At 45.3% G+C, this 19255-nt stretch overlaps 2 protein-coding genes across 9 annotated transcripts in view; both read right to left on the reverse strand.

Annotated features, from left to right (window-relative positions):
• The window catches only part of LOC148144770 (uncharacterized), a 392813-nt gene that overhangs the window by 217285 nt on the left and 156273 nt on the right, over positions 1-19255 (reverse strand). The gene's annotated exons all lie outside the window — the stretch shown is intronic.
• Positions 471-13490, reverse strand: LOC148144775 (uncharacterized). Of its 8 annotated transcripts, none has more exons than XM_087975094.1 (3): positions 13308-13490; positions 7107-7169; positions 471-3335 (listed from the first exon to the last, which is right to left on the reverse strand). In XM_087975094.1, exon 3 carries the CDS (start codon positions 2950-2952, stop codon positions 1777-1779), a length of 1176 nt encoding a protein of 391 aa, XP_087831220.1. In that variant the 5' UTR covers positions 2953-3335; positions 7107-7169; positions 13308-13490; the 3' UTR covers positions 471-1776. The 8 variants fall into 8 exon arrangements, with proteins under 8 accessions (XP_087831220.1, XP_087831218.1, XP_087831216.1 ...); XM_087975092.1 differs by lacking the exon at positions 7107-7169 and adding an exon at positions 11211-11538; XM_087975090.1 differs by lacking the exon at positions 7107-7169 and adding an exon at positions 11211-11660.

Consider the following 19255-nt stretch of genomic DNA (forward strand, 5'->3'; position numbering starts at 1 on the left):
TAGGTGAGACTGGGATAAAAGCGCATGGCCTCAAGATTAGAGGAAGCAGGTTTAAAACTGAACTGAGAAGAAACTTCTTCACCCAGCGGGTTGTTAATCTATGGAATTCCTTGCCCAGGGAAGTATTTGACATTACTTCAGCAATCACTAGAATCAGTAGATACGTTTTTGAAAAATAAAAGAATTAAGGATATGGTGAAAACGCAGATAAGTGCAGCATAGTCCACGAAAAGATTAGTCATGATCTTATTGAGTGGTGGAGCAGACGCGAAGGGCCGGAAGGCCGACTCTTGCTCTTAGTTCTTATGTTGAAATCACAAGCTTTTGGAGTGTAGTCACTTCAGCAGATGAAGTCATGAAAAAACAAGTGTAGGAAAGAGAATTTAGATAAATGAAAGACAGAGCATCTCAACGGTCAATTACTTACTCCCATTCCTATTTCTGATTATCTTACTACACAGCAAGTTGTGTTTTCCAAACATTAATTTTATTTCCATTGTTTAAAATCAAATATTTAAGATGAACAGTTTGTTTTTCGTCACTTGGACACACTGTGAATATCATAAACCCTCTCATGAGATATCATAGGAACAATTCATAAACTAGATTTGTCACTGAGTCACTCAAGGAGATATAGAAAGGAGAAAAAATCCCAACATGTGCAGGATGCTAACGAAAAGTTAGCAACCTGAAATGGTAACAGGAGCAAGTGAACAGCCCCAATCAGGAAACTCATATTAGATTAGATTACTTACAGTGTGGAAACAGGCCCTTCGGCCCAACAAGTCCACACCGCCCCGCCGAAGCGCAACCCACCCATATCCCTACATCTACCCCTTACCTAACACTACGGGCAATTTAGTATGGCCAATTCACCTGACCTGCACATCTTTGGACTGTGGGAGGAAACCGGAGCACCCGGAGGAAACCCATGCAGACACGGGGAGAACGTGCAAACTCCACACAGTCAGTCGCCTGAGGCGGGAATTGAACCCGGATCTCCACTGTGCCACCTTGCCGCCCACCGTGCTAACCACTGTGCCACCGTGCCGCCCACTACAGTACCTTGTACTATTCTTCACTGAACACTGCAATTGCTTTCCTTTTCAGTTTAATGATCCATAATTGAATCTGACTCCAACACACTCTCTGGCAGACAGTTCCAGAGGTCAAAGTAATTTCAATCATTAACGAAGTTAGTTTTGGATCCATCCCAAAGACAATTCCGGTGGACGTTTGCTTCCAAACATTTACAGTAAGTTCTTGGTATGGACACATTTCCAACTTAGTAGGTTTATTCCAGTTTTATAACATATTGGGGTGGCACACTGCTTAACATTGCTACCTCACAGCATAAGGGACCCAGGTTCAATTCCAGCCTCAGGTAACTGTGTGGAGTTTGCATGTTTTCCCTGTCTGCACAGGTTTCCTTCCACTGTCTAAAGAGGGGCTTCGGTACATCCGTGTGGACCTCCTCCAATTAACTGAGGGCAATGGGGCACTGTGAGGATCAACAGATCAGACAGTCAGTCAGCAACTTCTCTCCGGGAGACTTGTCTCAAGAAAGGCAGCGGTTTCTTATCTCATCCATTCTCCTACCCTCCACAAACTCCACACAGACAGTCGCCCCAAGGGTGGAATTGATCCTTGGTTCCTGGTGCCATGAGGCAGTGCTAATCACTGAGTCACAATGCCACCCCTGAGCCGTGAGGTTGCAGTCCAATGGAAAACAAATACAGTGCACCAACTCTCCCACTGCACCCACTGTCAGGAGAATCAGTCCTGGGCGGGACTCATGGCAATGTCAGCAGTGGAATCTGATTGTTGTGAGCGCTGGTGCCCCCGCTGGTGCTTCCGCAAGTTGCGGGAAAATGTAAACCTCTTCCCGCACTCAGGGCAGCTGAAGGGCCTCTCCCCGGTGTGGACTCGCTGGTGCTTCAGCAGGGCAGAGGAATCGCTGAAGGCCTTCCTGCACTCGGGGCAGCTGAATGGCCTCTCCCCCGTGTGGACCCGCCGATGGGTCAGCAGTGTGGAGGAGCGGGTAAAGCCCTTCCCGCACTCGGGGCAGGAGAACGGCTTCTCTCCAGTGTGGACGCGCTGGTGCCGAAGCAGGGCAGAGGAATTGCTGAAGGCCTTCCCGCACTTGGGACAACTGAATGGCCTCTCCCCTGTGTGGACCCGCCGGTGGGCCACGAGGTGAGAGGAAACAGCAAAACTCTTCCCGCACTCGGGGCAGGAGAATGGTCTCTCGCAGGTGTGGATCCGCTGGTGGGTCAGCAGGTTGGAGGGCTGGGTAAAGCACTTTCCGCACTGGAGGCAGGAGAAGGGCCTCTCCCCAGTGTGGACCCGCTGGTGCCTCAGCAGGTGGGAAGACCTGCTGAAGGCCATCCTGCACTCTGGGCAGCTAAAGGGCTTCTCACCCGTGTGGACCCGCAGATGGGTCAGCAGAGCAGAAGAGCGGGTGAAGCCCTTCCTGCACTCAGGGCACGAGAACGGTCTTTTCCCGGTGTGGACCCACTGGTGCCTCAGCAGGGTAGAGAAATCACTGAAGGCCTTCCCGCACTCAGGGCAGCTGAATGGCCTCTCCCCTCTGTGGACCCGCTGGTGCTTCAGCAGGTCCGAGGATTTGCTGAAGGCCTTCCCACATTCAGAGCAAAGGAAGGGCCTCTCCCCAGCGTGGACGCGCTGGTGGGCCAGCAGGTGGGAGGAGTAGGTGAAGCCCTTCCCACACTCAGGGCAGGAGAATGGCTTCTCCCCAGTGTGGACTCGGCGGTGGTCCAGCAGGTGGGAGGAGCAAGTAAAGCCTTTCCCGCACTCGGGGCAGGAGAATGGCCTTTCCCCGGTGTGACTTCGCCGATGAATCTCCAGGACAGATGGGGCATTGAAGCCTCTCCCGCAGTCGCAACACTTCCATGGTTTCTCCACGGTGTGGGATTCCTCTGGTTTCACCATGGCCGCAGTTACAGCCCCTGCCCACAGTAAATTCCTCTTTCCTGGCTGTATAACTGTTTCAGGCTTTACACACAGTGCGCTGTAACAGTAGAGACACTCATCCAGTCCCACTAATGCTGAAAATGGTCTGAAACAGAAACCAAAATGTTTTGCTCCTTCTCACAGAATCATAGTTCAAAATCGTTGAGGTCCCGATGGATTGAGTGACTGTCAGACATTGATGTGAAAGTGGGGACTGTAGACGCTGGAGAGGAGTTGAAAAGTGCGGTGCTGGAACAGCACAGCAGGTCAGGCAGCATCCAAACAGCAGGAGAATCGACGATTCAGGCATAGGCCCTTCATCTGTTGATTTTTAAACTTCAGTCTTCACATCTTCAAATACTCTGGAAAAAGAGATTCCAAAAGTCATCACGGTCAGTCCAGGGTAGAAATTCAGAACAAGCTACTCCACTTTCTGCAGAACATTTTTTTCTTTTGCTGTTCCACAAAATTGAAAGCATCCCACTCTCTCTTCCTCTATTCTCACTCCCTCAAATTAATTCTCCTGAAGTTGCTGATTCAGGATCTTACAGGGACAGAAAAAGCAAAAACGTCAGGACTGACACCTTCGAATTTTGGATAACACCACGTGAAAGTTAATATCTTTCAGGATATTGGGATATTGCTGAGAGTGAGCAAGTCTGATTTTGGGAAGCAAAACAAGTGTAAATTCAGGTTGAACCTGCAATACAGCTTCTTGATAAAGAACCAGACATGAAGTGGTTATCGTCCCTGTGGTGGGTGGGGGGGGGGTGGTGGTGGTGGTGGTGGTGGTGGTATATGGTGGGTGGAATGAGACATCAAGGCATTGACACAGACAACCCGAGAGAAACTAAACATACAGACATGGCAAATGTTAGTGGCAAGCCAGAGTCAGATCTACAGCACAGAAACAGCCCCTTCGGTCCAACCAGATATCCTAGCCTAATCTAGTCCCATTTGCCAGCACTTGGCCCATATCCCTCTAAACCTTTCCTATTCATATACCTATCCAGATGCCTTTTAAATGTCATAGCTGTATCAACATCCACCACTTCCTCTGGCAGCTCATTCCTTACACACACCACCCTCTGCATGAAAAGGTTACTCCTTCGGACCCTTTTAAATCTTACCCTCCTCCACCCTAAACCTTTTACCCTCTAGTTCTGGACTCTCTCACCCAGGGAAATGTCCTTGTCTATTTACCCTATCCATGCCTCTCATGATTTTATTAATGACTCTCAGTCACCCCTCAGCCTCTGATGCACGAGGAAAAACAGCCCAGCCCATTCAGCTCAAACCCTGGCAACATCCTTTTAAATGCGTTCTGAACCCTTTCATGTTTCACAACATCATTCTGATAGGAGCGAGACCAGAATTGCACACAATATTCCAAAAGTGGTCTACCCAATGTCCTGTACAGCCACAACACAACTTCCCAACTCTTATCCTCAGTCAGTCAGAGGATTGGGAAAGTTTTCAAAACCCACAAAAGACAGCCAGGAAAGAATGCAGGAACAAACCAAATTTGAGGGTTAGCTTGGAAGCATCAATGAGAAATCGGCGGACTGGGTTTATTGGGTATCCGTTCTTGAGTACGTATACATATTTCTCTTCTGCTCTTCGCAGTTCCTCTGGGCTGCAATGTGTGGTGGCTCGTTGAAATAATCTCCTGATGCAGCTTCGTTTGTGGGGGTTGGGATGATTGCTTCTGCAGTTAGGTATTTGGTCCATGTGTATTGTTTCTTGTAGACGCTAGTGTGAAGTTCCCCATTGACTGTTCGCTCTACTGTGACATCGAGGAATGGCACTTTGTTGTTGTTCTCCTCCTCTTCAAACCAGGAGCACCCCTCAGGCCCATAGTCTCACTACCCAGAACACCAATATACAGACTAGTCAAAGACCTCCAGTGAAGACTAAAACACCAAGTCGAAGATTCATGCCACTCCATTCACTCCACCCAAGAATTCCTGAACACCAAAGACACCAAGATAGAAGAGGATGAAATAATGCTGTCCTTTGACATAACAGCCCCGTTCACATCCATTAACATCAACGTGGTGTGGTGTAAAATTCCAAGCAGTGGAATGTGGTGAAACGGTTAAAAATTATGTCCCAATACATGTGTGAATCTAACCGGAATGGAGGTGTTGCTTAGTCCCGTGTGAATCTTATTACACACCTCCCCGTGTGAATCTTCTTATCTGTATGTAACCAGAATGGAATGTGTTTTTTAGCCTTGCTCTGCTGTTCACATGAATGTTTATATCTGGAAAAGAGTATATCAGCTGGAAAAGTCTCCAGTTCGGTGAGTCTGCTCCGGGGTTACGTTTAACCGCCGAGCGTGGGTTGTTGGCAACCGCTCTACGAGAACTGACGGCTCCCAGTTCCGGTAACATGTAGAGTGAGTATAAGCCAGACCCGTTGTGGCGACGCTGCGGGGAATAAAATGCCCATATTCTAGCAGACTCGCCTCTTGGTCGTTTGTTCTGTGTCAGACTACTCTCCTACGAACCTGACCTTGAGAATTTTTTAAAACACGTGGCCAAAGAAACACTGACTACACTACAAGAACCACCAAAGACACAAACACCAAACAGCACCAACTTCATCAGCAAAGATAACATTGTCAAGCTTGTGGACCCGTATCTTATTACCCACTTCACATTCAATAACAAGCCCTACAAACAAATCAACAGAACACCCATGAGACCACCAATATCAAGGTTTCTAGCACAGGCAATAATGCAGAGACTCGAACAAACAGCCCTCCCAATGCTCCAACCCAAATTTTGGGTCCGCCACAGTGATGACACCTTTGTCATCACAAAATGAAACAAATTAGAGGAAACCTACAACACCATCAACAATATCCTTACTGGCATAAAATTCACAAAAGAGAACAACAAAGTGCCATTCCTTGATGTCAGTAGAGCGAACAGTCAATAGGGAATTTCAGACTAACGTCTACAGGAAAGCAACATACACAGACCCAAGTACCTAATGCAGAAGCAAATCATCCCAAACGAATCTGCATCAGGACACTATTTCAACGAGCCACTACACACTGCACCACCCAGGAACTACGAAGAGCAGAAGATAAATACTTATACAGCATATTCAAGAAGAACGGTACCCAATAAACCCTGTCCGCTGATTTCTCAACAACAAACTCAAAGCAGACACATGCGCAGAAACCCTAGCCACATTACCTTACAAAGACATCTGTGAAATGATGTCCAGACAACTCAAACCTCTCCACATCATGGTAGCCCACAAATCTACCAACACACTTAAGCAGAAGCTAATGAACCTGAAAAAACAAATGTTATTTACAAATTACCATGCAAGGAAGTATAGACATGGACTCTGCCCCCATAGTTCTCGGTGGCAAGAAATGCTGGGATGAGATAAGGAAGATTTTTTTCAGTCAGAAAGAGGTGACTCTGTGGAACTCATTGCCACTGAAATGAGGAAAGTAACTGAGTGCTTTTAAAACAGATAAAGATAGGCTCTTGATTAGTAAAGAAATCAAGGGTTACAGGGAGGATGCAGGAGAATGGGGTTGAGAAACATTGGCCATGATCGAATGGTGGAGCAGACTCAACGAGTCGAATGGACTGATTCTGCTTCTGTATCTTATGGATCTGTAACCACAAAGATCTGACTTAATTTTCACTACTTTTACTGTGTTCCTGTCGTATTTATGGCAAGCGTGTGGCAATATGTTGTAGATTTCTCAAGCTAGATCTTCTAATTTCATATCAAATATTGATAATTGGAGCTAATATTAGAGAGAATAAAGGTGCTTATTTCTTGGATAAATAAACGTGTCATGCATTTTAAGCTTAAACCTTGCATACTTGCAAAATTAGAATTGCCATTTTGCCCACTGTCATCAAATCTCCTATAATACTTTTACTTGATAACCCATTTTGGGAAATAATAAACATAACTGAGGTTTTGTGTTTTATGCAAGCGCTTTAAACTTTTGATATAATGATTTTAAGCCATCTACACAGTGTGAGATTGAATTTCTAAACTTAAGTAACTGCCTTAAAGTATTGTTATTTGTGTCACTCACATAACTGTAATTAATGTAAATATTGAATTTAAACTTATTGAAAAGAACATACTTGCTGAATTAGAGTCAGCATTGTTTTCAATGCTTTGTCCATTATTCCCTTTCACCTCATTACCTATTTTAGAGAAAGAAAAATATTGCATATGTTTGAACATTTACTTTTTTTGGCAATATTTTAAAATGAAGAAAGCAGTTCAGTCAACTTCAATCTTCATCCGGTCACTTTTTAGAAAAGGTTTTGAGCACAGTTATAAAATAATAATGCAAGGTTACCTAATTTGCAGCATTGCTTGAGACAGATTTAATAGTACAAGAAGTTATGATCTCCATTCAGTAATGTCTCGATTTGAATATAGTTTAAGTTAAGCGAAGGGTGTTGCAGGTATTGAAGTCATTGTGAAAATGTTACCAGGGAAAACATTGGATAAAAAAAAAAATCTGGTTTGAGTTTTTTCTTTGGTTATAAACAGATACTGGATCCAAGTGTCCTCCCAATCTTCTTAAAATATCCCACAAAATAAACACATAGCAACCTAAAGAAATTCAGAACCCACACTAATATATGGCAAGGAGGAAAGTTTTAGACTACAGGGCAATAAAGATGGGTTGGTCAGATGGGCAGAACAATGACAGATGGAGTTCAATCCTGAAAAGATTGAGATGGTACATTTCAGGAGGATCAACAGGCAAGGGAGTACATGAAGAATCACAAGAACTTAGAATGTACTGAAGATCAGAAAAAGGCATATGTGTTCATAGATTCTTGAAGGCAACAGGACATGTGGATGAAATGGTTAAGGCGGCATATGAAACACTTGCCCTTAATAGTTAAGGCATTGAACATGAGACCAGGAGTTCATCATGGAACTGTACAAGACATTCGTTGGGCCACAGCTGGAGTACTGGATCTGGTCGTCACATTATTAGAAGGATGTGATGGCATTAGAAAGGGTGCAGAAAGGAATACTAACCCAGGGTGGTGCATGTTGGTGGGTTTCAGCTATGAGAGTGATTAGATCGGCTGAGGGTATTTTCCTTAGAGCAGAGAAGGCTGGGTGAGGACCTGTTTGTACAGATAAGACACTTAGGGTCTAGATAGAAGAAACTTTTCCCCTTGGTGGACGGCTTCAGCAATTAGGGGGCATAGATTTAAGGAAAGAGATAGGACATTTTAATGGAATTTAAGGAACAATATCACCTAGAATGTGCTGGAGATGGATGAATTTACTTATGGGAAGAATTGGTTTGTTTGAAGGGATGGATATAATGAAATAAAGCTAGTTCAGAAGATCATTATAATGTGCTAAGAAAAAGAACTGGAGGTGGACCTCCAATAGTGGAAACAATGTAAAGAAGTTTCATTGTCCCATCTGAGAAAAACAATTCTGCTAAACTTCTCAAACGAACCCGAACATGTGTCAGAACTTGTTTGTTTAAAATCAATTGAACCTATTCCAAGTATTTAGGAAAATGAGAATCATCTTTAATCCTGGCCCTATTGGCTGCAACCAAAAGTGATAGGAAGCTTTTTCAGTTTCATTGAAATGGAGCTGTCAGAGATATTGGCTCATTAGAAGAACAGAAGAGGGTTGTTTGAGCTTATTGAGCAGTTTGTAGACTCAAACAAGGATCCAGAAAACAATTTTCTGTGGCACAGAAGCAAGGACAACTAACAAGGACTGATGTTGGTACTGTGTGTCCAAGTGTCTCAGTCTTCAAAGTTCTAGATAAGTTAAGCTTCTGAAAAGTTGAAGGTGTCAATGGAAGATCAGTAGGGAATCAAGGGTTTTAGGGAAAAGGCAGGAAAATGGAATTGAGGGTTATCAGATCAGACATGATCTCACTGAATGGTGGAGCAGAATGGCCAATACTGCTATTTCTTGTGGTAAATCGATCTGGGTGTTGATAAAAGCTTTTGTATGATTTTTCTTTGTAGTCAGCAACATTTTGTATTCTGAAGAAGTTGGCTTTTGTGTTGGATCTCAAATAACGCTTGAGGCTCCACTGAGGGTTGTTTAGCAACCGAGGTTACATATCATCAAGTTAAATCAAAATAAGCAGCAAAATATATGGTAAAAGTGTAGGTGTGACTGCTGAAGGCCAAATAAAACAGTTTCAGTCGCAAAAATGTGTTTACTCCATAATGTTTCGTTTTACATGCAGTCAGCGACAACCAATCAAGGTGTCGCAGAGTAAAGTGAGGTCTCACCAAGACAGCTGACATGTCCGTACAATACTGTTGTAGCGCTCTTTAACCACAGGGTATATACGAGTGATTCATTTATTTTTCACTTTCCCCAACATCCCAAATTAGGTTGAGGTTTGTTACAGCATCCTGATGGGAAGCCCGATGTAACGTGCTCAGATTCTGCTGCAGTAGTGTGATGTGTTAAATTCCCAATGATTTTCAAAAAAAAGAGTGAAAGGCAGTGGTTGCATGTGTTGACACCACAGGTATTATTTATATTGGCTTTGAGATAGGGAACAACCATCACCTCCCAAATTGTGTTTTGTTTGCACAGCAACTTTGAGTATGAAAAGCATTCTATTTTTAGACGGCCTAAATGCATACATCGTTTCTTATCAGCGTACCTTAAAATCAACATTAAAAAGCACAAACAATTCATTTTCACTGTAAATTACATATTTTAAAATCAAATATTGCAAGACATACAAACACATCAAGAAGTCAAAATTTGTGAAGAAAGCACATCTTTTCTGACAGTTCAGACAGGGAAAAACTTTGTTCTTGTGGTGGTCAGTGGAGACTTACTCAATCAAATATTAACTACCAGTGTATATCACAGAGATGCTGTATAAATCAAGATCTTATTGATCACTGTTGACAAAATTAAACCTATTGACCTGATTCTTTACAAAATAAGAACATATTTTAGTACATAACATTTTCCCATAATACAGACATTTGCGGTAGTGCAGTTATGTGAAAAGAAACCTGCGTTGTTAATTTAGTTTGTTGCTCCAATTCATAAATGTTGTTTTCATTTATTTTGAAAAATCAACCCTTCCACTCTTTCTAAAGGTACATGACACTTTATTTTTTTTTTCTTTGCCAAATTTTCTTTCACAACAAAAGCATTAACTTTTTTGGCATTGGGTGGGGGAGCTCTGCCAGCTGCCAATTTCTCCCTGAAATTGTTTCACTTGACATGAGTCTTGCCAATAAATGACAGCAACAGCAGCAGCTAATACTGATGATAACATTTCAACAAAAGTATACCAAGGTGCTTCACATTATGTATCACCCAAGCTGGAGAAATGTGAGGATCTCCTTCTCGGCCTTTCCCCTCGGCTGAGGTGTGGTGACCCTCAAGATAAACCACCACCAGCCATCTCTAATGAGAGAGAACAGTCTAATCCTCTGGGAAGACTGTGATGAATGTGTTTAAAGTTGAAAGACTGTTGAAATATAAGTGGTTAGCACTGCTGCCTCACAGCACCAGGGACCCGGGTTCAATCCCATCCTGGGGTGACTGTTTGAGTGGAGTGTGCACAATCTCCCAGTGTCTGTGGTTTCCTCCGGATGCTCCGGTTTCCTCCCACAATCCAAAGATATGCAGGCTAAGTGAATTGGACATGCTAAAATTGCCCATAGTGGTACATAAGTCAGGGGTAATTGTACAGGAATGGGCTTGGCTGGCATACTCTCTACAGGGTCGGTATGGAGCTGTTGGGCCGAAGGGCATATTCCCACACATAGGGATTCTATGACTGTAACAAACACGACATCTGACAAACAGGAATAAAACTAGCCACCAGGACATATGAACATCAACTAGCCACAAAAACACATGATCCACTATCACTAGTATCTTTACATACAGACAAAGGAGGACACCATGTTGACTGGGACCATACATCCATCCTATGACAAGCTACCATCCAATAAGCCAACCAGAAACACACACAAGACTTCCTTGGAACATGTCATTCCAACTGGAAATCTATTGATTTGGACCCCATCTACCATGCTCTGAGAAAAAAGAACGGAAATGATATCACCCATCCTAAAACCAAAAGACATAAATAGAAAGCAGGACATAATACCAGCGCTTAACTCGACTCACTGATGTTGTTACCCAATATGGTGATGAAACATCTGAAAATGACCTTCCAGCTCAGCGAGCAAACTTACATCCAGAATGATAAAATTCTGGTTGACACAAAGGCTGCCACAAAGTTGGAATTCTCTCCCAGAAATGACAGTTGATGGTGCCCTCACCAAGATGGATGCTCGCGCTCCCCGCCCCAAGACAACATGCATCTTACCCTCACGAATATGGCGACCGGTTGCCCCCAGAGGTCCTTCCCCAAACAAAGTAAACACTGGGCCTGTAGAGCTTTTGTTCACGGCCTCAGGCCTCCCCTAGGAGTTTATAAACTCCCCAGTCTCCCTCCTCCCGCGGTTTCCAATCCTCTCCTGTCTCACTGTCTCCTCTCGGTAAAAACAATGACTGCAGATGCTGGAAACCAGAGTCTAGATTAGAATGGTGCTGGAAAAGCACAGCAGTTCAGGCTGCATCCGAGGAGCAGTAAAATCAACATTTCGGGCAAAAGCCCTTCATCAGGATTACAGGCAGAGATCCTGAAGGGTGGAGAGATAAATGAGAGTAGGGTGGGGGTGGGGAGAAAGTAACAGAGTACAATAGGTGAGTGGGGGTGGGAAGAAGGTGATAGGTATGGGGGGAGGGGGTGGTGGAGTGGATAGGTGGAAAAGAAGATAGGCAGGTAGGACAAGTCATAGGGACAGTGCTGAGCTGGAAGTTTGGAAGTGGGGTGAGGTGGAGGAAGGGGAAATGAGGAAATTGTTGAAGTCCACATTGATGCCCTGGGGTTGAAGTGTTCCAAGGCGGAAGATGAGGCGTTCTTCCTCCAGGCATCTGGTGGTGAAGGAGCAGTGGTAAAGGAGGCCCAGGACCTCCATGTCCTCGGCAGAGTGGGAGGGGGAGTTGAAATGTTGGGCCACGGGGCGGTGTGGTTGATTGGTGCGGGTGTCCCAGAGGTGTTCCCAAAAGCGCTCTGCTCGGAGGGGTCCAGTCTCCACATCTGGAGCAACGGATACAATGATATTGGTGAATGTGCAGGTAAACCTTTGACGGATGCGGAAGGCTCTTTTAGGGCCTTGGATGGAGGTGAGGGAGGAGGTATGGGCGCAGGTTTTGCAATTCCTGCAGTGGCAGGGGAAAGTGCCAGGATGGGAGGGTGGATCGTAGGGGGGCATGGACCTGACCAGGTAGTCAGAGGGAACGGTCTTTGAGGAAGGTGGAAAGGGATGGGGAGGGAAATATATCCCTGGTGGTGGGGTTTGTTTGGAGATGGCAGAAATGTCGGAGGATGATTTGGTTTATGCGAAGGTTGGTAGGGTGGAAGGTGAGCACCAGGGGCGTTCTATCCTTGTTACGGTTGGAGGGGTGGGGTCTGAGGGCGGAGATGCGGGATGTGGACAAGATGCGTTGGAGGGCACTTTAACCATGTGGGATTGGAAATTGCAGTATCTTAAGGAGGAGGCCATCTGGTGTGTTCTGTGGTGGAACTGGTCCTCCTGGGAGCAGATACGGCGGAGGCAAAGGAATTGGAAATACGGGATGGCATTTTTGTAGGAGGTCGGGTGGGAAGAGGTGTAATCCAGGTAGCTGTGGGAGTCGGTGGGTTTATAAAACGCCGGTGTCGAGTCGGTCGTTATTAATGGAGATGGAGAGGTCCAGGAAGGGGAGTGAGGTGTCAGATGGTCCAGGTAAATTTAAGGTCAGGGTGGAATGTGTCAGTGAAGTTTGCTCAACCTCCTCGCGGGTGCACGAGATGGCGCCAATGCAGTCATGAATGTAGCGGAGAAAGAGGTGGGAGTGGTGCCGGTTTAATTACGGAAAATGGACTGTTCTACGTAGCCAACAAAGAGACAGGCATAGCTGGGGCTCATACGGGTGCCCATGGCTGTCCCTTTGGTCTGGAGGAAGTGGGAGGATTCGAAGGAGAAATTGTTAAGGGTGAGGACCGGTTCAGCCAGATGAATGAGAGAGTTGGGGACGTCGGGAGAGGCAGAAACGGAGGGATTGGAGGCCCTGGTCATGGCGATGGAGGTTAGAGGGATTGGGTATCCATGGTGAAGATGAGGCGTTGGGGGCTGGGGAAACGGAAGTCTTGGAGGAGGTGGAGGGCGTGGGTGGTGTCTCGAACGTATGTGGGGAGTTCCTGGACTCGGGGGGAATAGGACAGTGTCGAGGTAGGTACTCACTGTCCCCTCTCCCCGGGCGCTCAGGCCTGGCGACCTCTCCGGGATGTTTCCGAAACCTATTTCTGTTCTGAAGGAGGATCACTGGACCCGTAACGTTCCCTCGGATTCTCTTGACACATGCAGCCAGGGCTGCTCAGTTTTCCCAGCGGGTCCTGTTCTTGTTCCTTAAGCCACCGGCGCCATTCCTCTCCCACACTAACACTAACACTGCCATGACCTACACTGCACATGCGCCAACTCACCAGGGGCTGGGTGACCAGACCGTGACGTCACCCCGCGTGTAGTGGGCGCGGTTCGACGAGGCATCCAACCAATCGGAGACAATGGGGGCGGGGCCAATGTGTTCCCTGCTCCCCTCGCCAGCCACCTGAAAGGTGGGTTTGTCTTTAAGTTTTAGCGTTGTTTTTAGTCTTTTCCGAAATGTTATTCCAGACCTCGAAGGCTGAAACATTGGAAAACTTGCAAACATAAAACGAAGGGATACTAAAAAAAAGATAAATTACGAAAGAAACCTAGCGCAAAATATGAAAAAGAATAGCAAAAGCTTCTGTTGGCATGCTAAAGGGAACAGAGTCGCTATGGTCCCTTGGAAAATGAAACCAGTGAGTTAATAGGAGGAACACTGAAATGGCAGAGATGCTAAGTCAATCCTTTTCCTCAGTTTTCAAGCTGGAGGACAATAGTACCATTCCTATTGGAACGGGCAAGTCAGAGGTGATAGAAAGAATAGAACTTAAACAATCAACGTTGAGAGGGAAAAGGTACACAGCAAACTATTAGGATTGAGGGCAGACAAGTCCCCTGGGCCTGATGGCTTACATGCCAGGGTACTAGATAGACTTTAGTAAGGCGATGGACAAGATTCCCCAAGGGAGACAGGTTCGCAAGGTTAGATATCATGGAATACAGGGAGAACTAGCCATTTGGATACGGAACCAGCTCACAGGTAGGAAGACAGAGGGTGGTGGTGGAGAGTTGCTTTTCAGACTGGAGGCCTGTGACCAGTAGTATACCACAAGGATGGGTGCTGGGTCCACTACTTTTCATCATTTACATAAATGCTGTGGATGTCAATATACGAGGTATAGTTACTAAGTTTGCAGATGACACCAAAATTAGAGGTGTAGTGGACAGTGAAGATGCTTAGCTCAGAGGATAACAGGATGGAGTTTAATTTAGATACATATACGGTACTGCATTTTGGAAAAGCATATCAGAGGAGGACTTATACACTTAATGGTAAGATCCAAGGGAGTGTTGCTGAACAAAGAGACCTTGAAGTGCAGGTTCATAGCTCCTTGAAAGTGGAGTCACAGGTAGATAGGATAACGAAGGCGGGGTTTGGAATGCTTTCCTTTATTGGTCAGAGTATCAAGTATTGAAGTTGGGAGGTGATGTTGCAGCTGTACAGGGCATTGGTTAGACCACTTTTGGAATATTGTGTGCAGTTCTGGTCTCCTTCCTGTCAGAAGTTTGTTGTGAAACTTGAACGGGTTCAGAAAAGATTTAGAAGGACGTTGCCAGGGTTGGAGGATTTGAGCTATTGGGAGAAGCTGAATAGGTTGGTGCTGTTTTCCCTGGAGCGTCGGAGGCTGAGAGGCGACCTTATAGAGGTTTATAAAATCATGAGGGACATTGATAGGATAAACAGACAAGTTCTTTTCCCTGTGTTGGGAGGACTCTAGAACTTGATGGCATACATTTAGGGTGAGAGGACAAAGAAATAAAAGGGACTTAATGGACAACTGTTTAACGCAAAGGGTGGTGTGGGTATGGAATTAGCTGCTTGAGGAAGTCGTGAAAGCTTGTATAATTACAACATTTGAATGGAATCTGGATGGAAGGGTTTAGAGGGATATGGGCCGAGTGCTAGCAAATGGAACTAGACTGTTTAGGCTAACTGGTCAACATGGATGAGTTGGAGTGTTAAAGTAGGGATTTGAGACGGCTCAGGGAATCCCAAGTTTTGTTTCGGGGTCAGAATCAAACACTGTCATTAATTTCACAAGAGAACAGCCATGAATGTTATCACTCTGTGTCCTATTTACACAGATTCACTGTTAAGGCAAATGTACTTAATTGCCTTAGTACTGTTATCACTTGGTTATCTTCTGCATACCTTGAGTTCTCCCCTTTTACCAAGCCTCCCTGCCTGTCTATTTTCTAGTGTGCAGCAAATGTGCTCTATAATTCAACGTTATATTTTAGTTTAAATGTTTAAAGACAGGTTTTATGGCTCTAGACTTTCTTATTTCCTCCTTTTGTTATTTCATGACAACTACTTAGCTTGTAACTATAATTAGTCCATTCAGTCAATTTGTATTTTCAAATAAGTCAACTGCCTCCTCTGCCAGGTCATCGTCCAGAGGAGCAGAGTCTGAAAGATACTGGATTTCAGCATGGAAGTTCAGGCATGGAGGGAGAGGGGTAGACAAGGGTCAATTAACCAGACTCCTTTTCGGCTGAGGTGAAAAACAATGTACAGTCCATTTCATGCATAAGCGGACGACAGTGTATATTCCTAGGATGAGACCAAGGATTATCAGTACAATCCACACGATCCATCCACACAGCGATCATAGCCAGCAAGTGAACTTCCATCCATATGAATCAGACGACAGTTGGGCAGGTATCTTCCCTGCATCTTTGACCCGTTAGGTGGAAGGAGGTTAAGGTGAGGGTGATAGGCCGGAGTGGGGATGGGGGCGGAGAGGTCAGGCGGCCTACTTGCGGAGTGTTTCAGTGAACACCTCTGGGACTTCTGGACCAACCAACCCAACCACCACGTGGCTCAACACTTCAACTCCCCCTCCCACTCCACCAAGGACATGCAGGTCCTTGGACTCCTCCATCGCCAGACCATAGCAACACGACGGTTGGAGGAAGAGCGCCTCATCTTCTTCCTAGGAACCCTCCAACCACGAGGGATGAACTCAGATTTCTCCAGTTTCCTCATTTCCCATCCCCCCACCTTGTCTCAGTCCCAACCCTCGAACTCAGCACCGCCTTCCTAATCTGCAATCTTCTTCCTGACCTCTCCGCCCCCACCCCTACTCTGGCCTATCACCCTCACCTTAACCTCCTTCCACCTATCGCATTTCCAACGCTCCTCCCTACCTTTTATCTTAGCCTGCTGGGCACACTTTCCTCATTCTTGAAGAAGGGCTCATGCCCGAAACATCGATTCTCCTGCTCCTTGGATGCTGCCTGTCCTGCTGCGCTTTTCCAGCAAAACATTTTCAGCTCTGATCTCCAGCATCTGCAGTCCTCATTTTCTCCTCTATGTTTAGAAATCAGCAAGAATACTGCAGAATGCGAGGTACAGACTTCTATATTTTGATGTAAAGTTATAATAGAGGTAGCCACTACCATAGTATGGATGGCAGAGAGAATCTGGGTGCAGGACATACCTTGAGCAACGGGGTCAAGCTTAGTAGAAAAATAGGCAATAGGGCGCCAAGAAGATCCATGCTGCTGGGTGAGAACAGCTGAAGCACAGGTATCAAGGATGGCAACACAAAGATGAAAGTGGCAGTCATACAAACGTCGGCCTAGCATGGGTGCTGAAGAGAGGGTAGTTTTAAGCTCCGTAAAGACTTGTAGTTGTTATGGGGTGAGTTCATACCATTAAGGCACATTAGTCGAGGATAGGGGAGATAATTTTTGATCAGAAGGGACAATTAGGAATCCATTGTCGGCAATAATTGATGAGGTCGAGAAACTACCGTATCTGTTTAGGAGTGGTTGGAGGGACAATATAAAGAATAGGATCAATACGTTCACGTGTCAAGCACCGATCGAATTCAGAAATGAGAGTACCTAGGAACTTAACTTCTTTCTGATTAGTCTTAACTTTGCTTGGGGGTACAATATAGCCACATTGATGTGGATGGTTGAGAAAGGTAGTGGAGTCAGTGTGATTGGACACTTTGTCAGGGCTAGTGAGGAGGTCATCGATGTATTGAACTAGGGTAACGTCTCCAGGAAATTCAAATAATTCAAGCTGGGCGTGAAGAGTCTCTGAAAAGAGTGTCAGCGACTGAATAAACCCTTGAGGTAGGCAAGTCCACATATATTGGTGGCCCTTAAAAGAAGGCAAAAATGTATTGGGCTATCTGGATGCAAAGGAAGACAAAAGAATGCATGTTGGAGGTCAACAATAGTGAAGAGCTTGGCATCAACTGGAACTTGGCTGAGGATAGTAGCAGGATTGGCAACTGGAGGATTATGAGCCTCAATGATTTTATTTACTTCACGAAGGTCGTGAACGACATTCAGGACGTCCCAGTTTAGGGATCGGAAAGATAGGTGTATTGACAGAAGAATGGCATGGGACTAGAAGGCCTTGCTGTAGAAATGAATCAATGACAGGTTGAATGCCAGCTTCACCTTCTGGTTTCAGGGGGTATTGAGATATAGACAGGAAGACAGAATTAGGTTTGTTCAGAATGGAGATGGGTGGGACCTTAGCAAGGCCCACTTGTGTTTTAGAGTCCACCCAGACTCCAGGGTATACTGCGTCCTGCGGGTGAGGGTGGGCATAATGATGATGAAGGCTGCCGTGAATTGACTAAGGCTGTGCATAAAATAGGATTGATATCTCAGTGAGCAGCTGAATTTCACGGCAAGTTTGATGAGCATGGTCAAAAAGAGTCTTAGCATCAAAACCTACTTCTTGGGCTTTGGTTCAAGTGAGTGGTGACACAGGGGAAAATGAGAGGGCCAGTTTTCCAGCTATGAAGAGGAACTGACACGAAAAGAACGCCACCAGCTGGTGACCTGATCTCACCAATCACCCAAACGTGCTGAGTAGTGACCAGTAAGGGATTATAGTGTGTTCAAGCCTGAGATCATAAGCTAAAGTAAATGTGGGGGTGAGGGACGTTATGTAAAATAGGATCAAAAGCATAAGGATCCAAATCAAATGACCACCATCGAGGAGGCTTTGGTTTTGATGCATTGAACAAAATGAGGTGGATCCTGAATCAGGATACCATCATCACGACATTCAATAGTAATATTTAGAGGACAGAGGAGATCTCTAGCGAGTAGAGGGATACGTAATCCATTAGTTACAACAACGCAAAAAGGGAGCGTGACACAATTTTTCCACACCACTGTCAGAGGGACAGCGTATGCATGTTTATTAGAGGAACCATCAAAACACTGCAGGATTTCATCATCGTCCGAGATTTGAAAATCAAAAGCATTAGCAAGATGGACGGGAAGTGATGAAACAGTGGCTCCTGTGTCAAACATAAATTTAATATCATGGCCATTACAGTTAAGAATTAGCATAGGTCCACCTTCTGGGCTAGCGGTAAGTATGGGAAAATTCAAAGCAGGAAGCTGCTCTATATCCGGGAGTCATTTTGAAAAGGGTTTTGTGCTGTAAAAGGGGCAACCTGCTGAGGTCACTGGGGAGGGAGACCAGGAGATTGTCTGTTGTTTTTACTGCGGTGATGAACCAGGGACTGCTATGGAAAGGGCAGTTCTTGGACCAATGTCCTGGTTCATTGCAATTGAAACAAAGGTGTAGTTGTTGGGGGACTCTAGGGGGTGGGGGAGGCAGTGAAGAGTAATGAGAGGATGTATAGGGGCATCATGGACTGTTGGGGAAGGATACATAGGAGGACCACAAGGTCCATTGGGATGTTGTGAATACACAGTACCATTTCTACTGTCCTGCCATACTGGGCGTTAGTATGAGGGTTTCATTTGCAAGCTTGACTGACCTTGCAGACGAAAAGGTCTACTTTGAATCCTGGGTTTAAGTTTAGCCACTGTAGTTTGGGCAAGTTCTGTCTTACTCTTGGGATCCTTTCATTCTCAAAAGTACCAAACCTATCATCTGAATTGTGCAATCTCAACATCTTGCCAGTGGATATTGTGGGTTTTAATAGCTTTCTGTACCTGATCAGGTAAGAGAGTCATACATAGGGCATTAA

The sequence above is a fragment of the Chiloscyllium plagiosum genome, unplaced genomic scaffold (genome assembly GCF_037043375.1).
Source record: "Chiloscyllium plagiosum isolate Xiang-an unplaced genomic scaffold, Cpla_swu_hap1 HiC_scaffold_27, whole genome shotgun sequence".
Taxonomy (NCBI): domain Eukaryota; kingdom Metazoa; phylum Chordata; class Chondrichthyes; order Orectolobiformes; family Hemiscylliidae; genus Chiloscyllium; species Chiloscyllium plagiosum.